General features: G+C 40.4%; 1 protein-coding gene across 1 annotated transcript in view; it reads left to right on the forward strand.

The window, feature by feature from the left end:
- Positions 1–1108: 1108 nt before the first annotated feature.
- gldc (glycine decarboxylase) overlaps positions 1109–24126 on the forward strand; it is a 52603-nt gene continuing 29585 nt past the window's right edge. Inside the window, exons 1-6 of the mRNA XM_003216567.4 lie at positions 1109–1398; positions 3882–3960; positions 14779–14914; positions 20951–21115; positions 21850–21927; positions 22204–22351. Coding sequence (XP_003216615.2) covers positions 1123–1398; positions 3882–3960; positions 14779–14914; positions 20951–21115; positions 21850–21927; positions 22204–22351 — 882 coding nt within the window. The 5' untranslated portion in view covers positions 1109–1122. The remainder of the gene's footprint in view (positions 1399–3881; positions 3961–14778; positions 14915–20950; positions 21116–21849; positions 21928–22203; positions 22352–24126) is intronic.

Genomic DNA, 24126 nt, shown 5'->3' on the forward strand with positions numbered 1-24126 from the left:
AATGCGGTTGCTGTTGCCCGCTTTTGGTCCAAAACTATTTAGTTGCTTGTGATTTCTTCTTTTTTTATTTCCATTATTTGAAATGTATTTGTTGTACAATGCTTTTGACACGAAATAAAATAAAGGAATTGTGGGAGTTGAAGTCCAAAACACCTGGAGAGATGAAGTGGGCTGTTATAAATTGTGGAAATTGAAGTCCAAAACACAGAGAGGGTCAAAGTTTGCCCATGCCTGGTCTACAGTGTTGGATCAATGAAGTTTGACATCACTTCAACTGCTATGGCCCAAAGCTGTGGAAAACTGGGAGTCATAGTTTGCCAAGAGTGTCCAAGAGCACTGATGCCTCACCAGACTGCATATCCCATGTGCACTGGAATGCATTCATTTCATCAATTCCTATTAAATGAATGAATTCCTATGCACACTGCAAATGTTTTATTCATAGTGCAGGGAAAAAACCATGAAGGAACAGCACAATAATTAAAATAAAGAACATAACCGATCACCACTGGGACCACCTTGACTGGCTTGTGCTAGAGTCTTTGTAATTCGTTCTTTAAATCCTCCTATCCTGTCAGTTTTTCCAGTTGTTTCTGCTCAATCCTGCTGTCACCTGGGATTGCAGCATCGACAGTCCATACTTTGTTTTTAATTATATTAATTATTTATTGATTAGATGCACCCTAGGAAGCACACACACGAAGCAACGGGAAATATTCTTGTGGGAAGCCATCTCTTTTTATGGTGGCAGGAGGCAAACCCCGAGGGCAGGGCGCTCCTGGCACAGAAACCCTTGGGGCAAAGGTTGCTGGCGGTGGGGGCGTGGGGCTGGCGAGCCTATGGAAGGCGTGGGCGCTCCTGGCCAGCCCCTCTCCTGCCCTCCCCCCCCCCTTGCGCCCATCCCGCCCGGAGAGAGGCGAGAGAGAGGAAGGGCCTAAGCGACCCGGGCGGCAGGTGCCTTGGGCGGGGCGAGGCCGGCGGGGGCCCCGCCTCCTGGGCTCGCTCAATCACCCCCTCACGCGCTCCGCGTGGGCTTGTGTATATAAGGCGCCCTCGCCGGCAGCAAGCGAAGGGTCGCGGGTTTGCCTTTGCCGGGGCTGAGAGATCCCACTCGGCTTGGCCATGCAGTCCTGCGCGCGGTGGTGGGGGAGAATGGTGGGCCGGGCTCCCAGATGGGCTGCGAAGAGGGCGCCCGGGCAGCAGCCAAGGCTGGCCGGAGTCAGGAGCGCCTCCAGCAGCAAAGACAGCAAAGCCGCCGCCTCTTCTCCTTCATCCTCCTCCCCGCACACCGTTCGGCACATCGAGCGCCTCCTGCCCCGCCACGACGACTTCTCCGAGCGGCACATCGGCCCCGGGGACAAAGAGAAGCGCGAGATGCTCCAGACCCTGGAGGTGGCGGTGAGGAAACTTTCTCCCTTTCTTTCTTTCTATTTGTCCCTGGACCTCGTTTCTTGCCCGGTCCGCTCCTCTTTGTCTTCGCCCTCCTCTCATCCTTGGCCTCGGAGCCTCCGGTGGCCTAGGGGATAAAAGCCTTGTCACTTGAAGGTTGGGTTGCTGACCTGAAGGCTGCTAGGTTCGAATCCCACCCGGGGAGAGCGCGGATGAGCTCCCTCTATCAGCTCCAGCTCCATGCGGGGACATGAGAGAAGCCTCCCACAAGGATGGTAAAAACATAAAAACATCCGGGCGTCCCCTGGGCAACGTCCTTGCAGACGGCCAATTCTCTCACTCCGGTTGCTCCTGACACGAAAAAAATAAATCCTTGGCCTCGTTTCTCTTGTGAGGGAAGAGAAGGGAGAGGGAGCCTGACACCCAGGCTCACAACACCCGCCTCTTGTTGACCTCGAAGCCCCTTTGTTCCCCTCAGAGCCAAACTGAACTCCTCTCTTGTTCTCTTCAGAGCCAGGATGAAGTCCCTCTTCCCTTTGTTGCCCTCAAAGCCAGCATGTACAGTAGAGTCTCACTTAACCAACATAAACGTTGGATAAGCGAATATGTTGGATAATAAGGAGGGATTAAGGAAAAGCCTATTAAACATCAAATTACATTATGATTTTACAAATTAAGCACCAAAACATCATGTTTTACAACAAATCAACAGAAAAAAGTAGTTCAATACAGAGTAATGCTATGTAGTAATTACTGTATTTACAAATTTAGCACCAAAATATCACAATGTATTGAAAACATTGACTACAAAAATGCATTGGATAATCCAGAACGTTGGATAAGCAAGTGTTGGATAAGTGAGACTCTACTGTATTTGAGAGCACAAAAATGCAGGACCACTCTGACAACCACCAGGTCAGGCTACACAGAGAAGGCGCTGAAATCCACAAGAAGCATGTGGACAATTTCAAGAGGAAGGAGGAAACCATGAAAATGAACACAATCTGGCTACCTGTATTTAAAAGGCTCTAAAATCAGGACAGTAAATAAAGAACAACACTCGGAAAACAGGGGAACTCCAGACAAGAAATAATCAGGGCCAGCTAATCACCTCCCAACAAAAGGATTCCCCCAAGCATGAAGCAGCCAAGCTTTGAAGCTGCAAGGCTATTCAGTGCTAATCAAGGTAGCCAATTGCAACATTCACATCTGCCTCAAACAGACAAGAGTTCTTTCTCCCACCCTGGACATTATTCCACAGATATAGAAACCCCACTTGCCTAGTTTCCAACACACTTCACAGCCACTGAGGATGCCTGCCCTAGATGCAGGTGAAACATCAGGAGAGAAAACTTCTGGAACATGGCCATGCAGCCCGGAAAACTCACAGCAACCCTGTTAACATTTTGTCCAGGACGCTACTAAAACATCCGATCAGCATTCCGGACAACAAAAAAGAAAACAGCAAGAGAGAAATATCCATTCTAGAAACACATTAGCCAGTCCTCTGCAAGAGTCAATCATCAATGGACATAATTTTTGAAAGAGCAGAGAAACCCATCTATGGGATGCACTCCTCTTCAGTGATGAAAAAGAAGAGGGGGAAAAAAACTTCTCTCACTGCTGGGAGACTCTATGATTCAATGGAGAAATAATCAGGGCCAGCTAACACCTCCCAACAAAAGATTCCCCCAAGCAGGAAGCAACCAGGCCTTGAAGCTACAAGGCTAATCAATAATAATAATAATAATAATCAACTTTATTTATATCCCACCACCATCTCCCCGAAGAGACTTGGGACGGCTTACAAAGGTAGTCCAAGGTGCACATAGAACATACAGTACATAAGTATAAACAAGTCACCTAAAATTATAGCAATCAATGCTAATCAAGCTGGCCAATTGCAACATTCACGTTTGCCTCAGGTAGACAAGAGTTCTTTCTCCCAACCTGGACTTTCTACAGATATATAAACCCCATTTTCTTAGTTTCCAACAGACCTCACACCTTTGAGGATGCCTGCCACAGATGTGGGCGAAAAGTCAGGAGAGAATGTTTCTGGAACATGGCCATACAGCCTGGAACACTCTCAGCAACCCAGTGATTCTGGCCATGAAAGCCTTCGACAACACATCCAATATGAATCTCCATCCTCTTAGCCAGAAAGCTAGCATGAACCCACTTTTGTTACTCTCACAGTGGGATAACCCTCCTCTTGTTGCTCTCAAAGCCAGGATGAATCTCTCTCCCCTTGTTCCCCTCTAAGCCAGCATGAACCCCCACTTAACTGTTACCCTCAAAGTGGGATAACCCTCCTCTTGCAACCCTCCGCGCCAGGATAGCATCTCCCCTTCTTCCCCAGGCCTTTCCCCCCAGTGCTTTTCCTTTGGGCCCCTTTGTCTGCATCTCTGCTCCAATCTCCTGAGAGGCTGTCCAACTTTGAACCTGCTGATGGCTCATGTGATGCTCTGCTTTGTTCCTTGCCTTTTTAGAGCATGGATGAGTTGATCGATAAAACAATCCCTGCCAATATCCGCTTGCGACGGCCTCTGAAGATGGATGACCAGATATGTAAGTGCCGCTTTGCCTTAAATGCCAATAAAATGCCCTCATGTGAAGGTTCTTCTTCCCTTTACTGTTTAGCTGGGTAGAAAATCACTGTTTCCTCATCACTTATACAATTATCAAGGAGAATTGTCTAAAAGACTCGTTGCAAGAACAATAAAGTACAGTGTGGAGTTTGCATAAACATGCCAGGGCATCCATATTAGTTTTCAAACTGATCCTGTTGTTTATTTATATTAATCATCTCTCAATACAGCATCACATTAATAAAGAATCTATTGTGCATAGTACATGTCGAATATCCCTTATCTAGAAACTCCAAAATATTCCAAATCTGAAATTGCCTACATGGGCGGCTTTTGTTTTTGTGTCAGGAGTGATTTGAGAAACTGCAAGTCGCTTCTGGTGTAAGAGAATTGGCCATCTTCAAGGACGTTGCCCAGGGGATGCCCAGATGTTTTATCATCCTGTGGGAGGCTTCTCTCATGTCCCCATGTGGAAAGCTGGAGCTGACACAGGAGCTCATCCCATTCCTCAAATTCGAACCACCAACCTTTTGGCCAGCAGTCCTGCCAGCACAAGGGTTTAACCCATTGCACCACCAGGGGCTGAGATAATGACACTTTTGCTTTTTGATTATTCAGTGTACAAAAACTTTGTTTCATACACACAATTATTTTTGAAATATTCCATAAAATTTTATTCCTGCTATGTGTTGAAGGTGGATATAAATGTTGTATTTAAAGTTGGGTCCCATCTCCAAGATATCTTACAGATATGCCAATAGAGATATTTCAAAATCTGAAATATAAAACACTTCTGGTCCCAGCCATTCCAGATAAAGGATGCTCAACCTGTATTGTAGGAAATGATGCCAGCTGAATTGGAATATTTATTTCAGTAAGAACAGATAGGTGTCAATCTTTCAAATAGGGAAGATGAGAAGTTTTAGAACTGTGTTATAGGACTTGCCATCATGTTTTGAGCTACAACAAATACAACATTTCTATCCAAAATATATCTGAAAGGTTTTGACATAAAGCTTATTGTATTCTTACAGTCTAGAAGTTTTCCTTTTATATGACATTATGAAAGACTTGCGTAGCTTTGTATGTCAGTTCATTGTTCAATGAGTGCTTCTTGCTGTCAGTTACAATGTGTGTAAGATATTGATTGCCAAAGTGATTGATGGAAGAGATCAAATCCTAACATCTAAAAATATTTGTTCTTTTATTTTAGTCTGCAGTGCCACTATAACATTATCCATAATAATATTCTATTTTGCAACTCAATACACAAATCCATTTTTTGCATCCCCTTTCCAAAGTGATCCTGTTTTTGTAAAACTTCAATATTCAAAATCTTTTCCTGGGCCCCTTCCACACAGCTGAATAAAATCCCACATTATCTGCTTTGAACTAGAATATATGGCAGTGTGGACTCAGATAACCCACTTCAAAGCAGATATTGTGGGATTTTCTGCCCTGATATTCTGGGATTGTGGCTGTGTGGAAGGGCCCCTGGTTTATTTTAAGCAACCCTTAAAAGTAAAGAAATTTGGAAGACTTTTAGTGGCAACTTAATGAATACGTTCTTAATAATTTGTCAGTAAAAGGTTCAGATTTGTGCCTTTCCTATTGGGAAGGAAGCAATAAGGATTTAGAGGAAGTATTTTAATTCAGCTGTTGTCTCTTCTCGTATAAAGTATTTTCTAATATGATAATGCTATCTACAAAAATTCCTATTTTAGGAAAGGTAATAAAGACACAATAAGATCATTCGCTCACACATCTTGCAGTCTCTCGACTCCCTGAAGACTATTTTTTGTCGTTTTCTCTTCTAATCCAGGATAACATATCAGTACATAGAAGCTAAAGTGATTTTGAGCCCTCTTTCTTTGTTTTTTGATGTTGCTCATCAGCACATTGCAGTTTGAGTGTAAACTTCAGGCCTTGCAGCCTCTTAGGTTTCTGGCCAGTTCAATCTGGTTAGTTCATGTTGATCTCAGACAACAGAAGCAGCAGCTGGGATGACAAGGCTGGGAGAATGATAGCTTGAAAAGGCAAGGCAAAAAAATATAGGCAGAGATAACAGATGATGGAAGGTTATTTATTTTCAAGCTTTTTGTTTATTCACTTTTTAGGTCAATATAATTTTAAAAGCATACATTATAAGTGATATAACCCTCTAGCAGAAATATTGCTGTTAACATGTCACATCCTTAAATCAATCAAACATAAGGGTTAGCATTTCCATATATTTACACAATTAAATTTATTTGCATAAATCTCTGAAATTTGTCCCAATGATGTCATCAAGTCTTTCAATACAAGTTTTGATGGGGTATCTGATTTTGGCAACACAATAGAAAATAAAGCAGTAGACATCCAAAGAGAAGTCACACATTTGCATATTTTGAATGAAAGTCAAATCCTTTCCCAGGGTGCATCTGCAATGTAGAATGAATGCAATTTATCACCACTTTAACTGCCATGGTTCCAGGATATGGGGTCCTGGGTGTTGTAGTTTTATAAAGTCTTTAGCCACCTCTACTTAAGTGATGATGCACCATCAAACTATAACTCCTAGGATTCCATAGTATTGAGCTATGGCAGTTAAAGTAGGAAGGAGCCGCAGTGGCACAATGGGTTAAACCCCTGTACTGGCTGAATGCTGACTTGAAGGTTGGCGGTTCGAATCCGCGAGATGGAGTAATTTCCCATCTGTCAGCCCCATCTTCCCATGTGGGGGCATGAAAGAAGCCCCCCGCAGGATGGTAACAAATCTGGATGTCCCCTGGGCAACATTTTTGTAGACCAGAGGTTCCCAAACTAAGGTCTGTGGGCCGGATGCGGCCCTCCAAGGTCATTTACCTGGCCCCTGTCCTAAACTTTAGGCTTAGGGTTGACCTAAGTCTGAAATGACTTGAAGGCGCACAACAACAACAATCCTAATTTTGGACTATTTCATCATAATCTGGCATCCCCAACAGTCTGAGGGACCGTGAACCAGCCCTCCACTTAAATGGTTAGAAGACCCCAGTTGTAGAAGGTCGATTCTCTCACACCAGAAGTGGCTTGCTTCAATTTTCTTCTGACACAATAAAAAAAAGTTAAAGTGGGGTCAAAGTGCATTAATTCTACAATGTAGATGCACCCCTAGTTATTCCTTATGCGCATTCATATGAGATACAGCATGTGTATCAGTGTGTTGATATCAAATATTCTCACCCAAAGTGCCTCTTGTTGTTAAAACGAATACAGAATACAGATTCCACCATGGAACTGGTTTCTGTGAAAATGTAGTTTTACAAGGCAGGATTGGGGAAATGCAGTTTCCCAACTACCCTAGACTCATCTCTCCTTTAACTAGTTTGTGCTGTTAGCAGTTGTATGGTTGTATGGCTCAGACACCTGTTGAATTACTTTTCTGTGTAATTCTAGCGACGTTGTGAACAATTAAATAAAGCCCTGATACCCTTTTAAGATACTTCATTCACTTCTTTTGAGAAGTCATTTATAACACCAAAGTCTAGGAGACTTGACCTATTCATTTAGTAAAATATCCTCTCCGAACCCCCTACACCAGTGGTTCTCAACCTGTGGGTCCCCAAATGTTTTTGTCTTCAACTCCCAGAAATACTAACTGGCTGGGATTTCTGGGAGTTGTGGGCCAGAACACCTGGGGACCCACAGTTTGAGAACCACTGCCCTACACCCTGCAGCACTTCTTTGGTTTTTAGATTCATTGTATTTCATATATGTCCTCCCTATACAGAGCAGAACTGCACAATGTCTGTGTGGTGTTAATAAGCTGAGTTCCACCTCACCACTCTATATATTTTGACATCATTTATGAATTTTTAAAAAAACAGATAGGATTGACTGCATTTTAACTATTGCGCATTGGCTCTAAGGAAAAATCCTGGCCCAAAGTTTATAACCTAAATTAGTAAATGCAGAGTCTCTATGATACAGCCTGTTTTGTTTGAATGGGGATGATGTTAATGTTGAGATTATATGTTCTGGAGCATTCTCTATTTTGTGCTGCCTTTCTGACTCTTGAAAAATGAACTCCATGCCACGAGTATGAATTAGAAACTTTCTGTAACAGTCACCTGTGATCCTCTGATAACGTGATGGGAACATTGATAGCCTTTCCATTCATGGCCACAGCGAGTTTATTCTGGTAATTAGTGTTACTGTTTAGTAAACTAGTGTTATTCTTTGTTAAACCAGTTTTGCTTGTTAAGAAACTAGTTTTATTAGGGTTTTTTATGTTCAAGTCACTAAAGGGTGTTAGTGAATATGGCACACCTCTAGTAAAAATAGTCCTGCCCGTTTTTTTTTTTGTTTTTTTTGGGGGGGGGGTTTGTCAGGAGCGACTTGAGAAACTGCAAGTCACTTCTGGTGTGAGAGAATTGGCCATCTGCAAGGACGTTGCCTGGGGGACACCCAGATGTTTTACAATCTTGTGGAAAGCTTCTCTCATGTCCCTGCATGGGTAGCTGAAGCTGACAGACAGGCGTTCACCCCGCTCCCCGGATTCGAACCGCCAATCTTTAGGTCAGCAGTCCTGCCGGCACAAGGATTTAACCCATTGCGTCATGCTTACCTCCAATTTTCAACTTGTAAGCTGATTTTTTTTCCAAAAACAAAGCATGTCGACAATAAGACAAATTCTGAAGACCCTATTGTGGTAATACCTTTATAAGGCCACCAAATCTTTTTCCAAAATTCTAAAAGACTATGATTATGCAATGTGATAACTCATGTCTATTCTAATTTGGTCTCCCTACCAGCATATGATTAATGTTGAATACATTTACCAGATCAACATGTTTATAAAGCAACAAGTCCAACAACTGGATTTTATTACTGAACATTTTGTACTTAGAAGCATTACTGATTCTGAAACAGAACAACAATGTGGAGTTACTGAGGAGGACAAGTACATAGTCTGACCATTCTCAGAGAAACTGTGATACAAACATTGAGCTAAATGTTCAAAGGGCTTTTCATTCTCTGCACATTCATTAGGGTCATTTTCTGATACTGGAGAAAGTGAAAGGAACAAGTGCTCACGTGGAACCTACTTAGGGCACATCTACATCAGAGCTTTCTAGATTGCTGCTCCAGTCTGGACTTCAACTCCCACAATTCCCAACAGCTGGTAAACTGGCTGTTTAACTGCCACTTTAACTGCCATGGCTCAATGCTATGGGATTGTGGGAGATGTACTTTTACAATATGTTTGGCCTTCGCTGCCAAAGAATACTGGTGCCTCACAAATCTACAAATCCCAGGATTCCATAGCATTGGGCCATGGCAGTTCAAGTGATATTAGGTAAAGGTTTCCCCTGACGTTAAGTCCAGTCATGTCTGACTCTGGGGGTTGGTGCTCATCTCCATTTCTAAGCCGAAGAGCCGGCATTGTCTGTAGACACCTCCAAGGTCATGTGGCCGGCATGACTGCATGGAGCGCCGTTACCTTCCCACCGGAGCTGTACCTATTGATCTACTCACATTAGCATGTTTTCGAACTACTAGGTTGGCAGAAGCTGGAGCTAACAGCGGGCGCTCACTCCGCTCCCGGGATTTGAACCTGGGACCTTTCGGTCTGCAAGTTCAGCAGCTCAGTGCTTTAACACACTTTGCCACCAGGGCTCCTTAAGTGAAATTAAAGTAAAGGTAAAGGGATTCCCCTGACATTAAGTCCAGTCGTGACCGACTCTGTGGGTTGGTGCTCATCTCCATTTCTAAACCGAAGAGCCGGCGTTGTCCGTAGACACCTCCAAGGTCATGTAGCCGGCATGACTGCATGGAGCGCCGTTACCTTCCCGCCGGAGCGGTACCTATTGATCTATTCACATTTGCATGTTTTTGAACTGCTAGATTGGCTGGGGCTAACAGCGGGCGCTCATTCTGCTCCCGGGATTTGAACCTAGGACCTTTTGGTCTGCAAGTTCAGCAGCTCAGCGCTTTAACACACTGTGCCACCACAAACTACATTAATTCTACAATGTGAATGTACCCTGGCCATGATTGTGTTAGGATTTTCTGGGTGTTATAGAAAACTACTCAAAACAGCAGAACATCCAAAAATAATCAAGAGCAGGATAGTTATTGTCGAGCAGTCAGCTCACAGCAAGCAGAGTGTGAAGTGCAATGTGGCAGTAAAGAATTTAGAGTTTAGGAGGCAAATATGCAGAGTTCTGTCTTTAAAATCAGAAAAGGTTTATTTACAAAAATAATAATTACATTTCTTAATAGTAAATAACTAGGTCTGAGCTTCTGCCAACCGAGCAGTTCAAAAACATGCAAATGTGACTAGATCAATAGGTACCTCTCCAGCGGGAAGGTAACGGCGCTCCATGCAGTCATGCCAGCCACATGATCTTGGCTGTTCAGCTTAGAAATTGAAATGAGCACCAACCCCCAGAGTCAGACACGATTAGACTTAATGTCAAGGGAAAATCTTTACCCTTACCTAGGTCTATGCTACTCTCAACTCCATCTCTCTGGGGATCAAAAGAGAGGGGAAAATCTCCAGACACTACATCTCTCCTGATACATAAGCAGAGAGAGATCTCAATCCACACAGCACACACTAAAAAGTAAGAAGCAGAAGTCAAAAGACAAAAGGCATGCACCTGCAAAGTATCTATTCTACATAACCAATCAGAATGAGAGCAGAAACAGAGAGAAGATATAGATAGAAATAGATACATTTCAACTGTCATTCAGTGTGAAAGGGATTTTCTTCAGCCTATTCTAAAGCTAACTAACTTCCTCACTGAGGTCTGCAGACTTGGGCAGTGTGGGGTTGTATTCCAACAGGTTGCACATGCTATCCCTTTAAATTCCATAGGAAACCTGACTTGCACCTATCAACAAGTTTGGCAGGGAAGAGGAAATCCAGCCACTAACCTCCCATCCTGGACCGTTTGGCAGTATTACACTTTTCTTTGGAAATCTGCATGTTGACAGCCACAGCTACATGATCACGATGAAAAATGATACATGAAGAATTTGTTTTCATGTAGCTTTTTCCATGCAAACATGCAAATGTTAGTAGATCAATAGGTACTGCTCCGGTGGGAAGGTAATGGCACTCCATGCAGTCATGCCGGCCACATGATCTTGGAGGTGTCTACGGATAACGCCGGCTTCTCAGCTTAGAAATGGAGATGAGCGCCAACCCCCAGAGTTGAACACAACTGGGCTTAATGTCAGGGGATAACCTTTACTTTTACTAGATTTTTCCATCCAACTGGGAATGGTCTTGGAAACTTATTTAAGCGCATGTATGGCACACCAGAGACCAAATTAATGCAATTGATTAGTTTTAAGTGCACCTAAGTAGCACTTTAAAAAACAAAACCTGAGCCATTATATTCCCTTTCTATAGGCCATATTGTGTGTTTCTGATATAGACAAATACAGATAGGGTAAGGGAGCAATTCACAACTCAAGTGGTTAAGTTCATTTCAGTAAGTGATATATGAACTGCCTTGAACACTTTGTGTAAATGGTCTTGTATCTTGCTTTTTTTAAAAAAAGTAATTTTCAATATTAAAAGATATTAAACTTTGAAAAGTTTTTATTAAATAAAAAGGAAGGTTTTTAAAAATGCCACATTTAGAGTGATATGCTCAATCTTTGAGGTGTGGAGAGTGAATTTTGTTGCTCTAAATCTGAAAAACAATCTATGTTCCGTTTAGAAACGTGCACTTTTCCAGAGAGAAGTAGCACCTTGTGTGTGAAGATCTGTACATGTTGGCACAGAACTTGATGCGAAGTGTTTCTTTAAACCCTCTTGCCTTTCCCAGGTTTCCAGATAACAGTTCCAAAAGATCAATGAACTCTTTTCTTGGTACATTAAGATCATTGCCTCTGATCATGTTATGCAATACCCTCAGCCAGCAGAAATAAACAAGATCAGCAGGAGGCATTTGTCCAGTAAAAAGAAATTGCCAGCTAAAGTTCCTGAAGGATTTCTCAACTATTTCAATGTAGTACGTTTGGTGTAATGCCGTTCATCCTATTCAGTGCCCTAGAAAACTGGAAACGGTAGGCTGAGTAGGATGGCTGGTTTCCAAGTGTTTCTTAATGAGTGTTTACTGTCCTCTTGTATTTCCAGCTTCCCTTTTATTGGTTTATAGCTTTCTCATTGCACAACAAGAAGGGGACACTCTCAAATTAACCAAATAGTTGAATGATGAAAGTCTAATGTCAGCTCTGTAATATGAGAATAAATGCAGCATACCAAAACGTTTGATACGTTTTTGTATTTTGGTCTAGACTCTCTGTGGAAAAACACTCCTAGAAAATAGTGAATTAAAAGATATCTGAAGCTACAGTGCCCAATTTAGTTAATTCTCTGAAACTGGAGCTAACTGGCTTTGTTGTATGAGTACCTTGTTTAGTGGCTCGTTTACTTTTGAAAGTGAGGAGTCAAAAGGAAGAAATGAAAAACGTTAAATTCTTAAGAGATAAGAAGTAACTTACCTGTGACATTAATTCAATTATAAGCTATTGTTATGGTCAGAACTGAGAGAAAAAACACAAATTATAAGTGGTATCTCAGGTGGTACAGGATGATAACACTAGAATCCCATATATGGATTGAAGTCAGATATTGAGAATAATATGCACCAAAACACTTAAAGACCATGCGTACAAATTAACAAAGGAAATTTTGGTTTGGGCTACCTAAGGGTGGATATCTGTGGGTGACTTTTCTCACTGTGTGACCTTCTAAAAGCCAACAGACAATGACAACAATAACATAAAAACAAATCACACCTCTATTGCAAGTCATCTTAGCAAGATATCTTTTTATGTATATATCATCTTAGCAAGAGGTCTCACTACCTATACATTATAAAATAAAATAATATTTTGCTATTTGAGTGCACTATTTCTTTCTGAATAGTGTTACAAGAAATAATATCATACAAAAGCTGACTGGCACAACCCTGGGGATCACAATCAAACACAGTGAAGACATCTGCCCTTTCGCTATTCTACTGCTGAATATGCATGTCCAGTGTGGAATACATCTCACCATGTTAAAACTGTGGATGTGGCTCTTAATGAGACATGCCACATTATCACAGGGTGCCTACGCCCAACACCACTGGAGAAATTATACTGTTTAGCCAGTATTGTACCACCTGACATCCATCGGGAAGTATCAGCCAATGATGAAAGGACCAAGGCAGTGACATCTCCGACCCATTCTCTGTTTGGATATTAGCCAGCATACCAACATCTTAAATCAAGAAATAACTTTCTAAGATCTGTAGAGATACTTGCAGCAAGCGAGAGTCCAAAAGAGCCCTCAGTAAGAATCCAAAAGTGGCAGGTTAACCCCCAAAACCTCAATCAGTGGCTGAGACCAGACGAGAAACTCCCCCCTAGGCACACAGAAGACTGGCGACTTGGAAGATTCTGAACAGACTGTGTTCTGGCATCACGAGATGCAGAGCCAATCTTAAGAAATGGGACCACAAAGTGGAGTCCACGACATGCGAGTGTAGAGAAGAGTAAACCACAGACTACTTACTACAATGCAACCTGAGCCCTGCCACATGCACAATGGAGGACCTTCTTACAGCGACACCAGAAGCACTCGAGGTAGCCAGCTTCTGGTCAAAGGACATTTAGTATAATACCAAGTTATTAACTTTGTTTGTGGTTTTTCTATACATTATAATGTATTCTCAATTCGCTTCTGACATGATAAATAAATAAATAAATAAATAAAATCTGAATAATACGTTATAAACTTTAAAACTGATTTAAAATATATTTTTCTGGGGTTGAAGGCTCAGTTTTAAGTATTGTGTCCTAGGGTACAGATTTTACAAGATCTTTAAAAGTTTGCCATTACAGATAATAGTGAACCATATCAGCAGGAAGTCTCCTCACCATTTAAGGGGTTTTAGTCTTCATTTGCATAATTTTGTTCTGAACATAAACATCACAATTAGTGCTATTGGAGTGGTTGCTGATAAAATGCTTGAATAATTAAATGATAACAGTCTAAATCCAATGTTCATCCTACGTAGAGTAGGTTGATTGAAATAAATGAGAGTTGTAAGACGCAACTAACTTAAGTGCCATTGTTTTCAAAAGGTCTACCAATTGCCATCTAACATACGTCTAACAATAGTCCTATCCTAAAGTTTCAAATAGCCTTGATAAACATCTCAACAGCTTTGCAGTGTTCTGTTCTCATGTGGCCATTTTTCCCTTCTGAGAAGCAAAGATCATTAGGAAGGATCCTGTTGTATTTCCCTCAGAAATAATTGAGAGTACTCAGTGAACAGCGGCAAAGATTTATTCATGTTTGCTTTGTAGTTTTGCAGAATTTATTCATGGATTTCAGAATTTGGAATTAAAGTTGTCAGTTGCCCTAAAACTACTAGATATTCAGCCCAGGACTTGACATATGATATCACAGGCTAGCATATTAGAATAGCTAATTAAGTAACAACCGAAAACATGAATTATAACCCGTACAGCAGTAGATTGACCTACAAATTTTTTTAAATGTATGACCTGGCAGGCTTTTTATGTGTCTCATGTGAAATAAAATAATTGTGACAAAGCTCTATTTACCTGTGGATTTAATTATTAACATTAGACAAGGCAAACAGACAGCTAGGATGGATCAGAATGTACAATGGATAGGAAATTGAAAAGGCACATAATGTCAGCATGCTCTCAATCAGGATTCTAATGCTTGCACAAGTTCATAATGTGTAACATTATTGGATCCACTGTAAAACCGATTTTCTAACTTTCTTTTTATTAGGTGAGAATGAAATCCTTGAAACTTTGCACAATATTGCCAGCAAGAACAAGATCTGGAGATCCTATATTGGCATGGGATATTATAACTGTTCCGTTCCCCCAGCCATTGTGAGGAATCTGTTGGAGAATGCAGGATGGTAAGTACTACATCCATTCCTCTATGTGCGTATATTAAAGAGATTGAGTTTGGGATTAATGTGTGGGAGTGTGCAAAAGCACCCACATCAGGCTGTTTTTTTTTGTTTTGTTTTTTTGTCCGTTGAATTTCAGCGAGCACAAATTTAGGTTCAAAAAGTTTTTAAGGCAATAATCTGGTTTTAAAAATAGGTTTCACTTTTTGAAAGCATTTCATATTTAAATGTACTGCTATTGGTATGCCCTCTCTGCAATGCGAGTAACACCAATATTTTAACCTGGAAGATGAGAAACTGAAATGGAAGTGAAAACAAATAGTAAAAAATGCTGATTCCATCTCTTCCTATAGCTTCGGCAACCTCCATGTGAGGAATGCTTCTTAAAAACTAGCCAAAAATAGAGGGAAAACTTCCCTTCCTTTGTAAAGTGTATTTGTTTTTCTCCCATGTACGTGATGGGGCTATAAGGTCAAATGCTATTAGGATTATCTTTGTTTCTCTAGGACTGTTTCCTTGTTTTTCTAGAGATGTTGATTGATGCATACACATTAAAAGCATTCCCATAATGAGAGATAAGGATATACTGCTTGCCATAACTAAATCAGCAGTCCATAGTCCACTTGCTTCAAAGTCAATTTGAATGATCTTGTCAGAATGGCAAAATCACCTTTTGAAATCTACCATTTCTTAATCAACAAGATCTCCCAGATATGGATCCCTTTTGCTGTATCGTTGCATGCATTTCATGCTGTGTGATATGAATGATAAAACATCGGTTTTACAATGAAGCCTTGTAAAAATATGGTTCATACCATTTTAAGATATGGCTTACTGAACTGATTTGCATGAGCAAGCTTAGAGTGAATATTGGCGAGCAACACAGCTTTGTGGATACACTGTTTCCTTTAAATTTTAGAGACAGAAAACTGGGTGTATACTAGTCTTGTGCATTTGTATGGAATTGCTAGCTGTTTCTATTTGTACCATTCGCATGGTCCCGTTTCCGTTTTCGTCCTCCGCTTACGGAAATGGATGCCTATACGAATGGGCTTTTCTGTCCAAGGTCCAAAAAAAATTTCAGGCCTTGGGCGGAAAAGCGCTAGGCTCTGTGAGCTGGGCCTACAAGCATGGAGCTCTCAATGCTCAACTGTAGGCCCTACAAGCCAGGCCTATGAGCATTGAGTGCTCGATGGCTCGTAGGCCCGGCTCGTAGGGCCTACAGTCGAGCGCTCAATTGAAGGCCTGGCAGGCTGGGCCTATGAGCATAGAGCACCCGGCTCTCAGCTGTAGGGCTTGCCAGCCAGTGCCTACAGCCAAGCACCAAAAATCAGCCAACCAAACAGCTACTGTTCCTTTTTTTCATTCGTTTCACTGTTTCTTTTGTTCCCATGGGGCTGTGCCATTCCATGCAATCCGAATGGACAGAACGGTACAAAACCACAAAAGAAACAGATAAAACAAGATTTAGGCCCTACTTTAGTATACACACAAACACAAAAAGTAGAATATTTTGCAAAATTAATACAGTCAACATGCTTTTGTAATATGAGTACAAATTACCTTTCTGGTAATTATCTCTCCCCCACCCCCCAGCTCAAAGAGTTGTGAAGTGACACAATTTTAAACCCATTGATTATCTGCCATTTATCTGTTTATCTGTTTAAAAGTTTATCCAAAGTATAAAATGGGTAAACATTCAAAATGAATGGTTTGGCTCACTAACCTACAATCAGCTGTTCGCAGGGTGACATTGTGGGAGTATGTTAGACTACACACATTTTTGTGCCTATGCTTCCTGACTGCCTTCATGCTCTGAGTCTACTATGGTGTTGCCCTAGAAACCAAACTAATTAATTCAGGTGACGTGACATGAACACAAATGAGTGGGCAGAGAATAGAAAGAATGCTTGGCTTCTTGAGTGAGTTGACTATAAGTCTAGACTTAACCCTAGAAAAACCACATTATCCAAGTAATCGTTGCTGCTTGGTTTTTATGGCACTGGTTGGAAATGTTTTGAGTACCATATTTTTGCAGCTTCATATATCGTTTACATATGTCTCTGGGATACACCGTATGATGCTATACTAATGTTATTTTAAAAATATAGACTGATTAATAAAAGCCAACTCAAGCAAAATTCTATACATGATCTTTAAGTATGAAACTTGTGTAGTCAGCTCTACCATCTTAAGTGCTGATATCAGGGGAGTGTGGAGGAAAATATGTACATGGAAAGTCGTTTACAGGAATGCTCTTCCTATGTGTAAACCAGGAATAATCAACTAGCAGATCTAGGGGTAAATTCCACTTCTTCCCTCCTCCCATGGGTTATAGTACCTCCTTCCAGCAACATTGGAAGTGAATAGAAGCTCATCTTCATTTTTTACTTTCTCTTCCATCTTCCTGAGGCTGCTGTATCTGGAGATCCTGTGTTGAGTAGGAAGAACGGTTGAACTCAGTGGCCCATTCGACCCCTTCAGTCTCTTATGATTCTTCCTCCCTCCTCTCTCTCTCTCTCCTTTGTTAACTAGAGATTGCTCACTTTGTTTTAAGGTTGAACAGTGAAGGGGAAGCATTCAGAAGAGGGCCTCCAGAAAATGTGGATAGAAGTCCATGTTGCCCACACAAGCGTTGTTTCCCAACCCTTCTGTAAATGGGATATTGGATGAGAAGGATTTTCTCACAGATCTAAGAAGGTGTCAAATACAGATTGAGTATCCCTACTCCAATAATTGTCCACATAGGTGGCTGCGATAGTGTTACCTTTTCTGATTGTTCAATATATACAAACTTTGTTTCATGCACAAAATTCTTAAATGTTGTGTATAAAATTACTTTCAGGCTATGTATATATTATATGAAATATAAATGAATTTCGTGTTCACACTTGTGTTTCCTCACCATGATATCTCATTAAGTATACACAAATATCCCAAATCCTGAAAAAAAATCCAAAACACTTATAATTTCAAGCATTTCAGATAAGAGGTATGCAACTTATGTTAATGTTATTATGAATAAAAATTATGTTGTTGCCTTTATAAGGCTGCTGTATGTCAGTTGGCTACTGAAAAACCTTGCAACTACTTTTGTAAGATCAAAGAGAAACCTTGTGTTTCTGCATTAAGAAGCCACTATCAACCACAATAAACTATTTTCAAAACTAAGTTTATCCAAGAACTTCCTAGTTCATGGGTAAAGGAAAATGCCTAAAGAGGAAGAATTAAAACGGTTGTTATGATAACTCTTTTGTATAGTTCATCTTGCTGGCTGTGAGTTATTAATAAAAGACTCCCAATACTTTAGCATAATAACACATGGTGGCAGTGTACAGACTGAAAGATCACACTATTGAAAACAAAAACAAAGGAAAATTACACCTCCGAGGAGACAGAGCACATGAGGACCTATAGTTGATTAAACATTAGGGAAGCATGTCAATAAACATTATGTCAACCGGAATTATCTACATTCTTTCATGTTCTTTGATGGATGAAAACACCACAAAATCTATTCAAAATGGATTTTGTAGACAGAAAGAAATTGATTTTTAGACAGCAGAGTGAGTTTCCCTGCTCTACAAATTCAAGAAAATGGTAGAAGAATTACAGTATTGAAAGGCGGAGTATTGATTCACTTGATGAATACACAGAGTGGTGTGCTGTAGTTGTCATTAGAGGTAAACAAAATGACGGTGTATATCCTCTGTGTTGCTTTGCCCCAGTTGAATAAAAATTAATCATGGAGTGCACAATGGAGTAGCTTGGAGAAGCCAAAGGTTTTGTCAAATTATTTCTTAACATTGACTTCATGAAACTAAATACATTGGTCAGTGCTTCAGACACTAAGAAAATGAACCATAATACTGAAGATATTCTATTATATGTTATCGTCACAGAAATCATGGTGGAACATCACAGTGCCCAACTATATCAGGTTTTTCAATGATCCTGGAAAGTTAAACAAGACAAAATGTGCACATGGTATATAAACTCTTCTTTTTTTGGGACATGGGATTAATGGAGAGATATCTGACCTGGAAAAAAAATAAGGATGTATTTCAGCCCACAAATCAGCTATGGAACTGCTTCCGTCTCTAGGTACAGTACCTCTCCTGTCTTACTTTACATTTACAAGCACATTGAAGAACTGTTCAAATCAAACAAAGAGTTTGCAGATGCCTAAGATTGGAACAAAGCTTCCAGAAGAGCAAAAACCATTGCACTTCCTCCAGTCACATTTGAATTAATGAGGAGATACCTCAACAGTCTTTCAACAAAGCCAAGATGTTGGCCAGCTTCATCCAGTTGGGAATATTTTGTATCAAAGATGCTTCAGAAATAGAATAGTATTATTTACTGAACTAACAAAGGAGAAGGTTGCAAATTACACTGAAGGAGAATGGCCAAATAAATACAGAGTGGGACTGAATCTACACGGGTTAAATAAAACTGCATCCTTACCTCAATCCCAGTCTTGTTGAAACTCTCAACGTTCCTTTCATTCCAAGATGAGAACATTTCTTTCTGACAACTGAGAGCTTTCAGGTAATTTTACATAATCTCTCATTTTTTGTTGTTGTTCATTTGTTCGGTTGCTCCTGACTCTTCGTGACCTCATGGTCACGGGAGCTCTGGTCCAGGCCAGAGCTCCCTGTCAGCCATCACTACCACCTCCTTCAAGATTAATCCAGTCACTTCAAGGATACCATCCATCCATTTTGCCCTTGGTCGGCTCCTATTCCTTTTTCCTTCCATTTTCCCCAGCATCATTCTCTTCTCCAAGCTTTCCTGTCTTCCCATTATGTGGACAAAGTACTTCATCTTTGCTTCTAATATCCTTCCCTCCAGTGAGTAGCCGGGCATTATTTCCTGGAGAATGGACTGATTTGATCTTCTTGCGGTCCAAGGCACTCTCAGAATTTTCCTCCAACACCACAGTTCAAAAGCGTCTATCTTTCTTCATCCAGCCTTCCTTATGGTTCAGCTCTTGCATCCATAGGTTACTATGGGGATACTAGTACTTTAACTATACAGACCTTCATTGCCAGTATGATGTTTCTACTCTTCACTATTTTATCGAGATTGGTCATTGCTCTCCTCCCAGGAAGTAGACATCTTCTGATTTCCTGGCTACAGTCTGCATGTGCAGTAATCTTTGCACCTAGAAATACAAAATCTGTCACTGCCTCCACATTTTCTCCCTCCATTTGCCAGTTATCCCTCAGTCTGGTTGCCATAATCTTGGGATTTTCAGTGCAACCCAGCTTTTTCACTTTCTTCTTTCAACTTGGTGAAAAGGCTCTTCGGCTCCTCCTCCCTTTCAGTCATCAGAGTGGTATCATCTGTATACCTAAAGTTGTTAATGTTTCTTCCAACAATTTTAACTCCAGCCTTGGATTAATCAAGCCCCGCACATCGCATGATGTGTTCTGCATACAAGTTGAATAGGTAGCATGAGAGTATTCAGCCCTGCCGTACTCCTTTTCCAGTCTTGAACCAGTCTGTTGTTCTGTGGTCTGTTCTTACTGTTGCTACTTGGTCATTATATAGATTCCTCAGGAGACGGACAAGGTGACTTGGTATCCCCATACCACCAAGAACTTGCCACATTTTATTATGATCCACACATTTACTCCACTGTTTTTGACAAAAACTAGGGGTTTTAAAATGTGAAGTTTGACCCATGAATTGAGATCGCAGTGATTTGGGGTAGAAGAGAAGTTACCCTGTAGAGCTGCACAGGTAAAGTTACACTTTAAAAAGGTACCTGTTCCGACTTACATACAAATTCAACAGAACCTATCTTGTTCATAACTTGGAGACTGACTGTATTTCTAAATTCCCCCTTCTGTTCATATTATAGCAATTGTTTAAATGCAAATAATATTACAATATTTATTATCTCATAGATCTGTAATTATGACACTGTCAGGAGCACCTTGGTGTTATTGGTGGTAGTGATGTCTCTGTGTTTGTGTTATTTAAACATACTTTTTAAAATGTATTGCTGTCTGAAGTATATGTGTTTTTTAATAGGGTGACTCAGTATACACCTTACCAGCCAGAAGTATCGCAAGGCAGGTTGGAGAGTTTGTTAAATTACCAAACCATGGTGTGCGACATCACAGGAATGGATGTGGCCAATGCTTCTTTACTGGATGAAGGGACTGCTGCAGCAGAAGCTATGCAATTATGCCACAGGTAACAATTTTTTAAAAAATCTCATTAATAAACTATCTCAAAATATATGTGCCACTGAATGAGTAATGCCATAGGCCTGCAGTATAAAATACAACTCCAAGGAGAAAGAGGACTAAATCAGAAAACATATATTGAATTTGGCTAAATCATAACCAAGTGAAAATTAGTAGGTCTTCCCTTGTTCAGAACAAGGGTGCATATATTCTAGTATGTTATTTGTGCAGTGTCCACCAAGACACTTCTGAAAAACTCACAGAATTCAGACTGAGGGTAATACTCTTCCTTTTTTTTTGCCAACCAGCAAATCAACCTAAATGCCATAAAAGGACTAGATTTTCTCTGATTTTAGAGGTGATTCAAGTCATCCCTGGTTTATTCTTGGATGGGAAACCACCAAAGAATAACAGCTGTACTAGGCTGTATTTCAGAGGAAGGAATTGGTATAATTATTTCTGAGTATTTCTTGCCCAAGAAAACCCTATGAAATTAATGGAGTTGTCATAAGTCAATAGATGACTTGAAGGAGCCCAGACACAACGAAGCATAGGAAGGCGTTCCATAAAAACTATATATTTTCTTTTTTTATTATAGCGGTCAACTATTGATATATCAAGATAGATAGAAGAAATATTTATTTTGGCTTGCATGGTGTAGGCCATTACAATTTTTCACATAATATATCAGAAATAATTACATTGCATGTATGCATTTTTCTCTCTCTCTCCTTCCAACAGACATAATAAGCGAAGGAAGTTTTATGTTGACATCAGATGCCATCCGCAGACAATAGCAGTGGTGCAGACTAGAGCAAAGTAATGTTTGTTTCATATTTTCTCTTGAAGACAATATAGCAAATATTCAAACTACTATTCTTGCATGGACAGTCCTATCATCTATACTAGTAAAACTGGCTAAATAATAAATGTGATTGCGATTCACTTGACAATAATTATTGCTAAGGGACAATAAATCAGATCATTGGTTTTCTGTCAGATATTCCTATTTGAATTTTGCTTTATTTTTTTAAAAAACATCTTCTCAAACAGGAAATAGATTGTTTTATTAGAACATGTAACTCTTGCTTCCAGTTATACCGGCATAACTGTTGAGTTGAAGTTGCCCCATGAGATGGACTTCAACAATAAAGATATCAGTGGAGTGCTGTTTCAGTACCCAGATACAGAGGGAAAAGTGGAAGACTTCACTGGACTGGTGGATCGAGCTCATCAGAACGGGGTAAAACAAGCCGATAACAACATCCCTCCATGATTTATATGCCTGGAAAGTTTTAATTGACAATTACATATAGATAATTAATCTGATCTAGGAGATTCTTGACATATATAGCTACTTATGTGCACTTACACAACTAACCCTACCTAACCTCTACCCCATTTTTGGTAAATAGCATTCATAATTTGATTCTTTACATATATAGCTACTTATGTGCACTTACACAACTAACCCTACCTAACCTCTGCCCCATTTTTTTGGTAAAAAGCATTCATGATTTGTTTTGGGAAAAGCATGACCTGTTAGAGCAGTGGTTCTCAACCTGTGGGTCCCCAGATGTTTTGGCCTTCAATTCCCAGAAATCCTAACAGCTGGTAAACTGGCTGGAATTTCTGGAAGTTGTAGGCCAAAACACCTGGGGACCCACAGCTTGAGAACCACTGTGTTAAGAGTCATAAACTTTTGGACACATAACCTTTTGAAAGGCATGATGTTCAGAGAAGACCTAAAAACTCGTTTGAGTGAATCTCTTCTTTAGTGGCAAATATCCACTAGCATTCATGCAAGGCAATGTGGCTTCAGTTATTAGACTGAACCTATTATCTCTGGTCTGTTAAGAACAACGTTATACCAATGCACAAAAATATAGCAGAGTTTTAGAAGTGTTGTTTCAGTTGCCCAAAAACAACCCATCTACTTTCCCTTAAAACATCTTGGTTTAAATCATTCTCTTAAGAGACAAACTAAAGTAGTCTTCATTATAAATAACATAGTTGGTTTACTCACAAACTTCATGTATTCAGCATACAGCTACATTACTTATCAATCCAGTTACAAGCTGATTTGAAATAGTTTTTCTGAGCAAATAACACAGGGCATCATTCTTAGAATCAACAGTCCAAAGTCTAAAGCATCTCTCAGAGTCTAATGGCGTCTGTACTCTCTGAAAGTCTAATGTCGTGTCTCCACTCTGAGTCTGATGAAGTCTTGTGGCATCTGTCCCCTGAAATGGAGTCTCAGGTCTGAATAGTCCCAGATCTGGGTCACATGGTCTGCAGTCCCTCCCACAACATAGAGTGAAGGTAAAACTGCATACCAGTGCACACATATACAATACAGTAAGCAATCTGAATTATATACGTAACAAATAACTAGTATAGGAGGCTTGTAGAAGGATGCTATTTCTGATACCATTTGTTTTTCAATGGGGGCAGCAAATCTACAGACAGGTTCTTCTTTCCTAGTCAAGGTACTATCCTTGTTCAGGGAAGCAGAAGATCTCTTGCAGATGGAACCAGTGATTTGATTCAGTATGAAGTAGCTTCCTAAAGCTCCATGTATGAATTGGTTATTGCCAGAATTTTGGAAAGTTGCTTTTTAGATGTGTTTTTGTTTCTGTTACTCATTATAGTGATCATCAATATAGTGTGCAAGCATTATTCATCTCTGTTTTTATATGTTACTTATTGTGCTATTTGTTGCACTGTTTATTGTGTTTTGTTACTTCGGGTGACCCTTTAGGATTTATAAGAGAATAGTATAAAAGTACTGTCAGCTCGCTTCTTAAAATGCCTTTAAAGTGAAATAAATTTAAAGGTGACTAGCTAATGTGATATATTATGTCAAGTGTTGGGCTTTGACTTTGGGGTCTGGCAATCCCTGTTCAGTCATGGACACCCAGTGGATCACCTTGAGCAAGTCACACTCTCTCATCCTCAGAGGAAGACAAAGGCAAACCTCCCCTAGACAAATATTTTCAAGAAAACCTCTGTGATTGG

Source organism: Anolis carolinensis, chromosome 2, assembly GCF_035594765.1.
Source record: "Anolis carolinensis isolate JA03-04 chromosome 2, rAnoCar3.1.pri, whole genome shotgun sequence".
NCBI classification, from domain to species: Eukaryota; Metazoa; Chordata; class Lepidosauria; order Squamata; family Dactyloidae; genus Anolis; species Anolis carolinensis.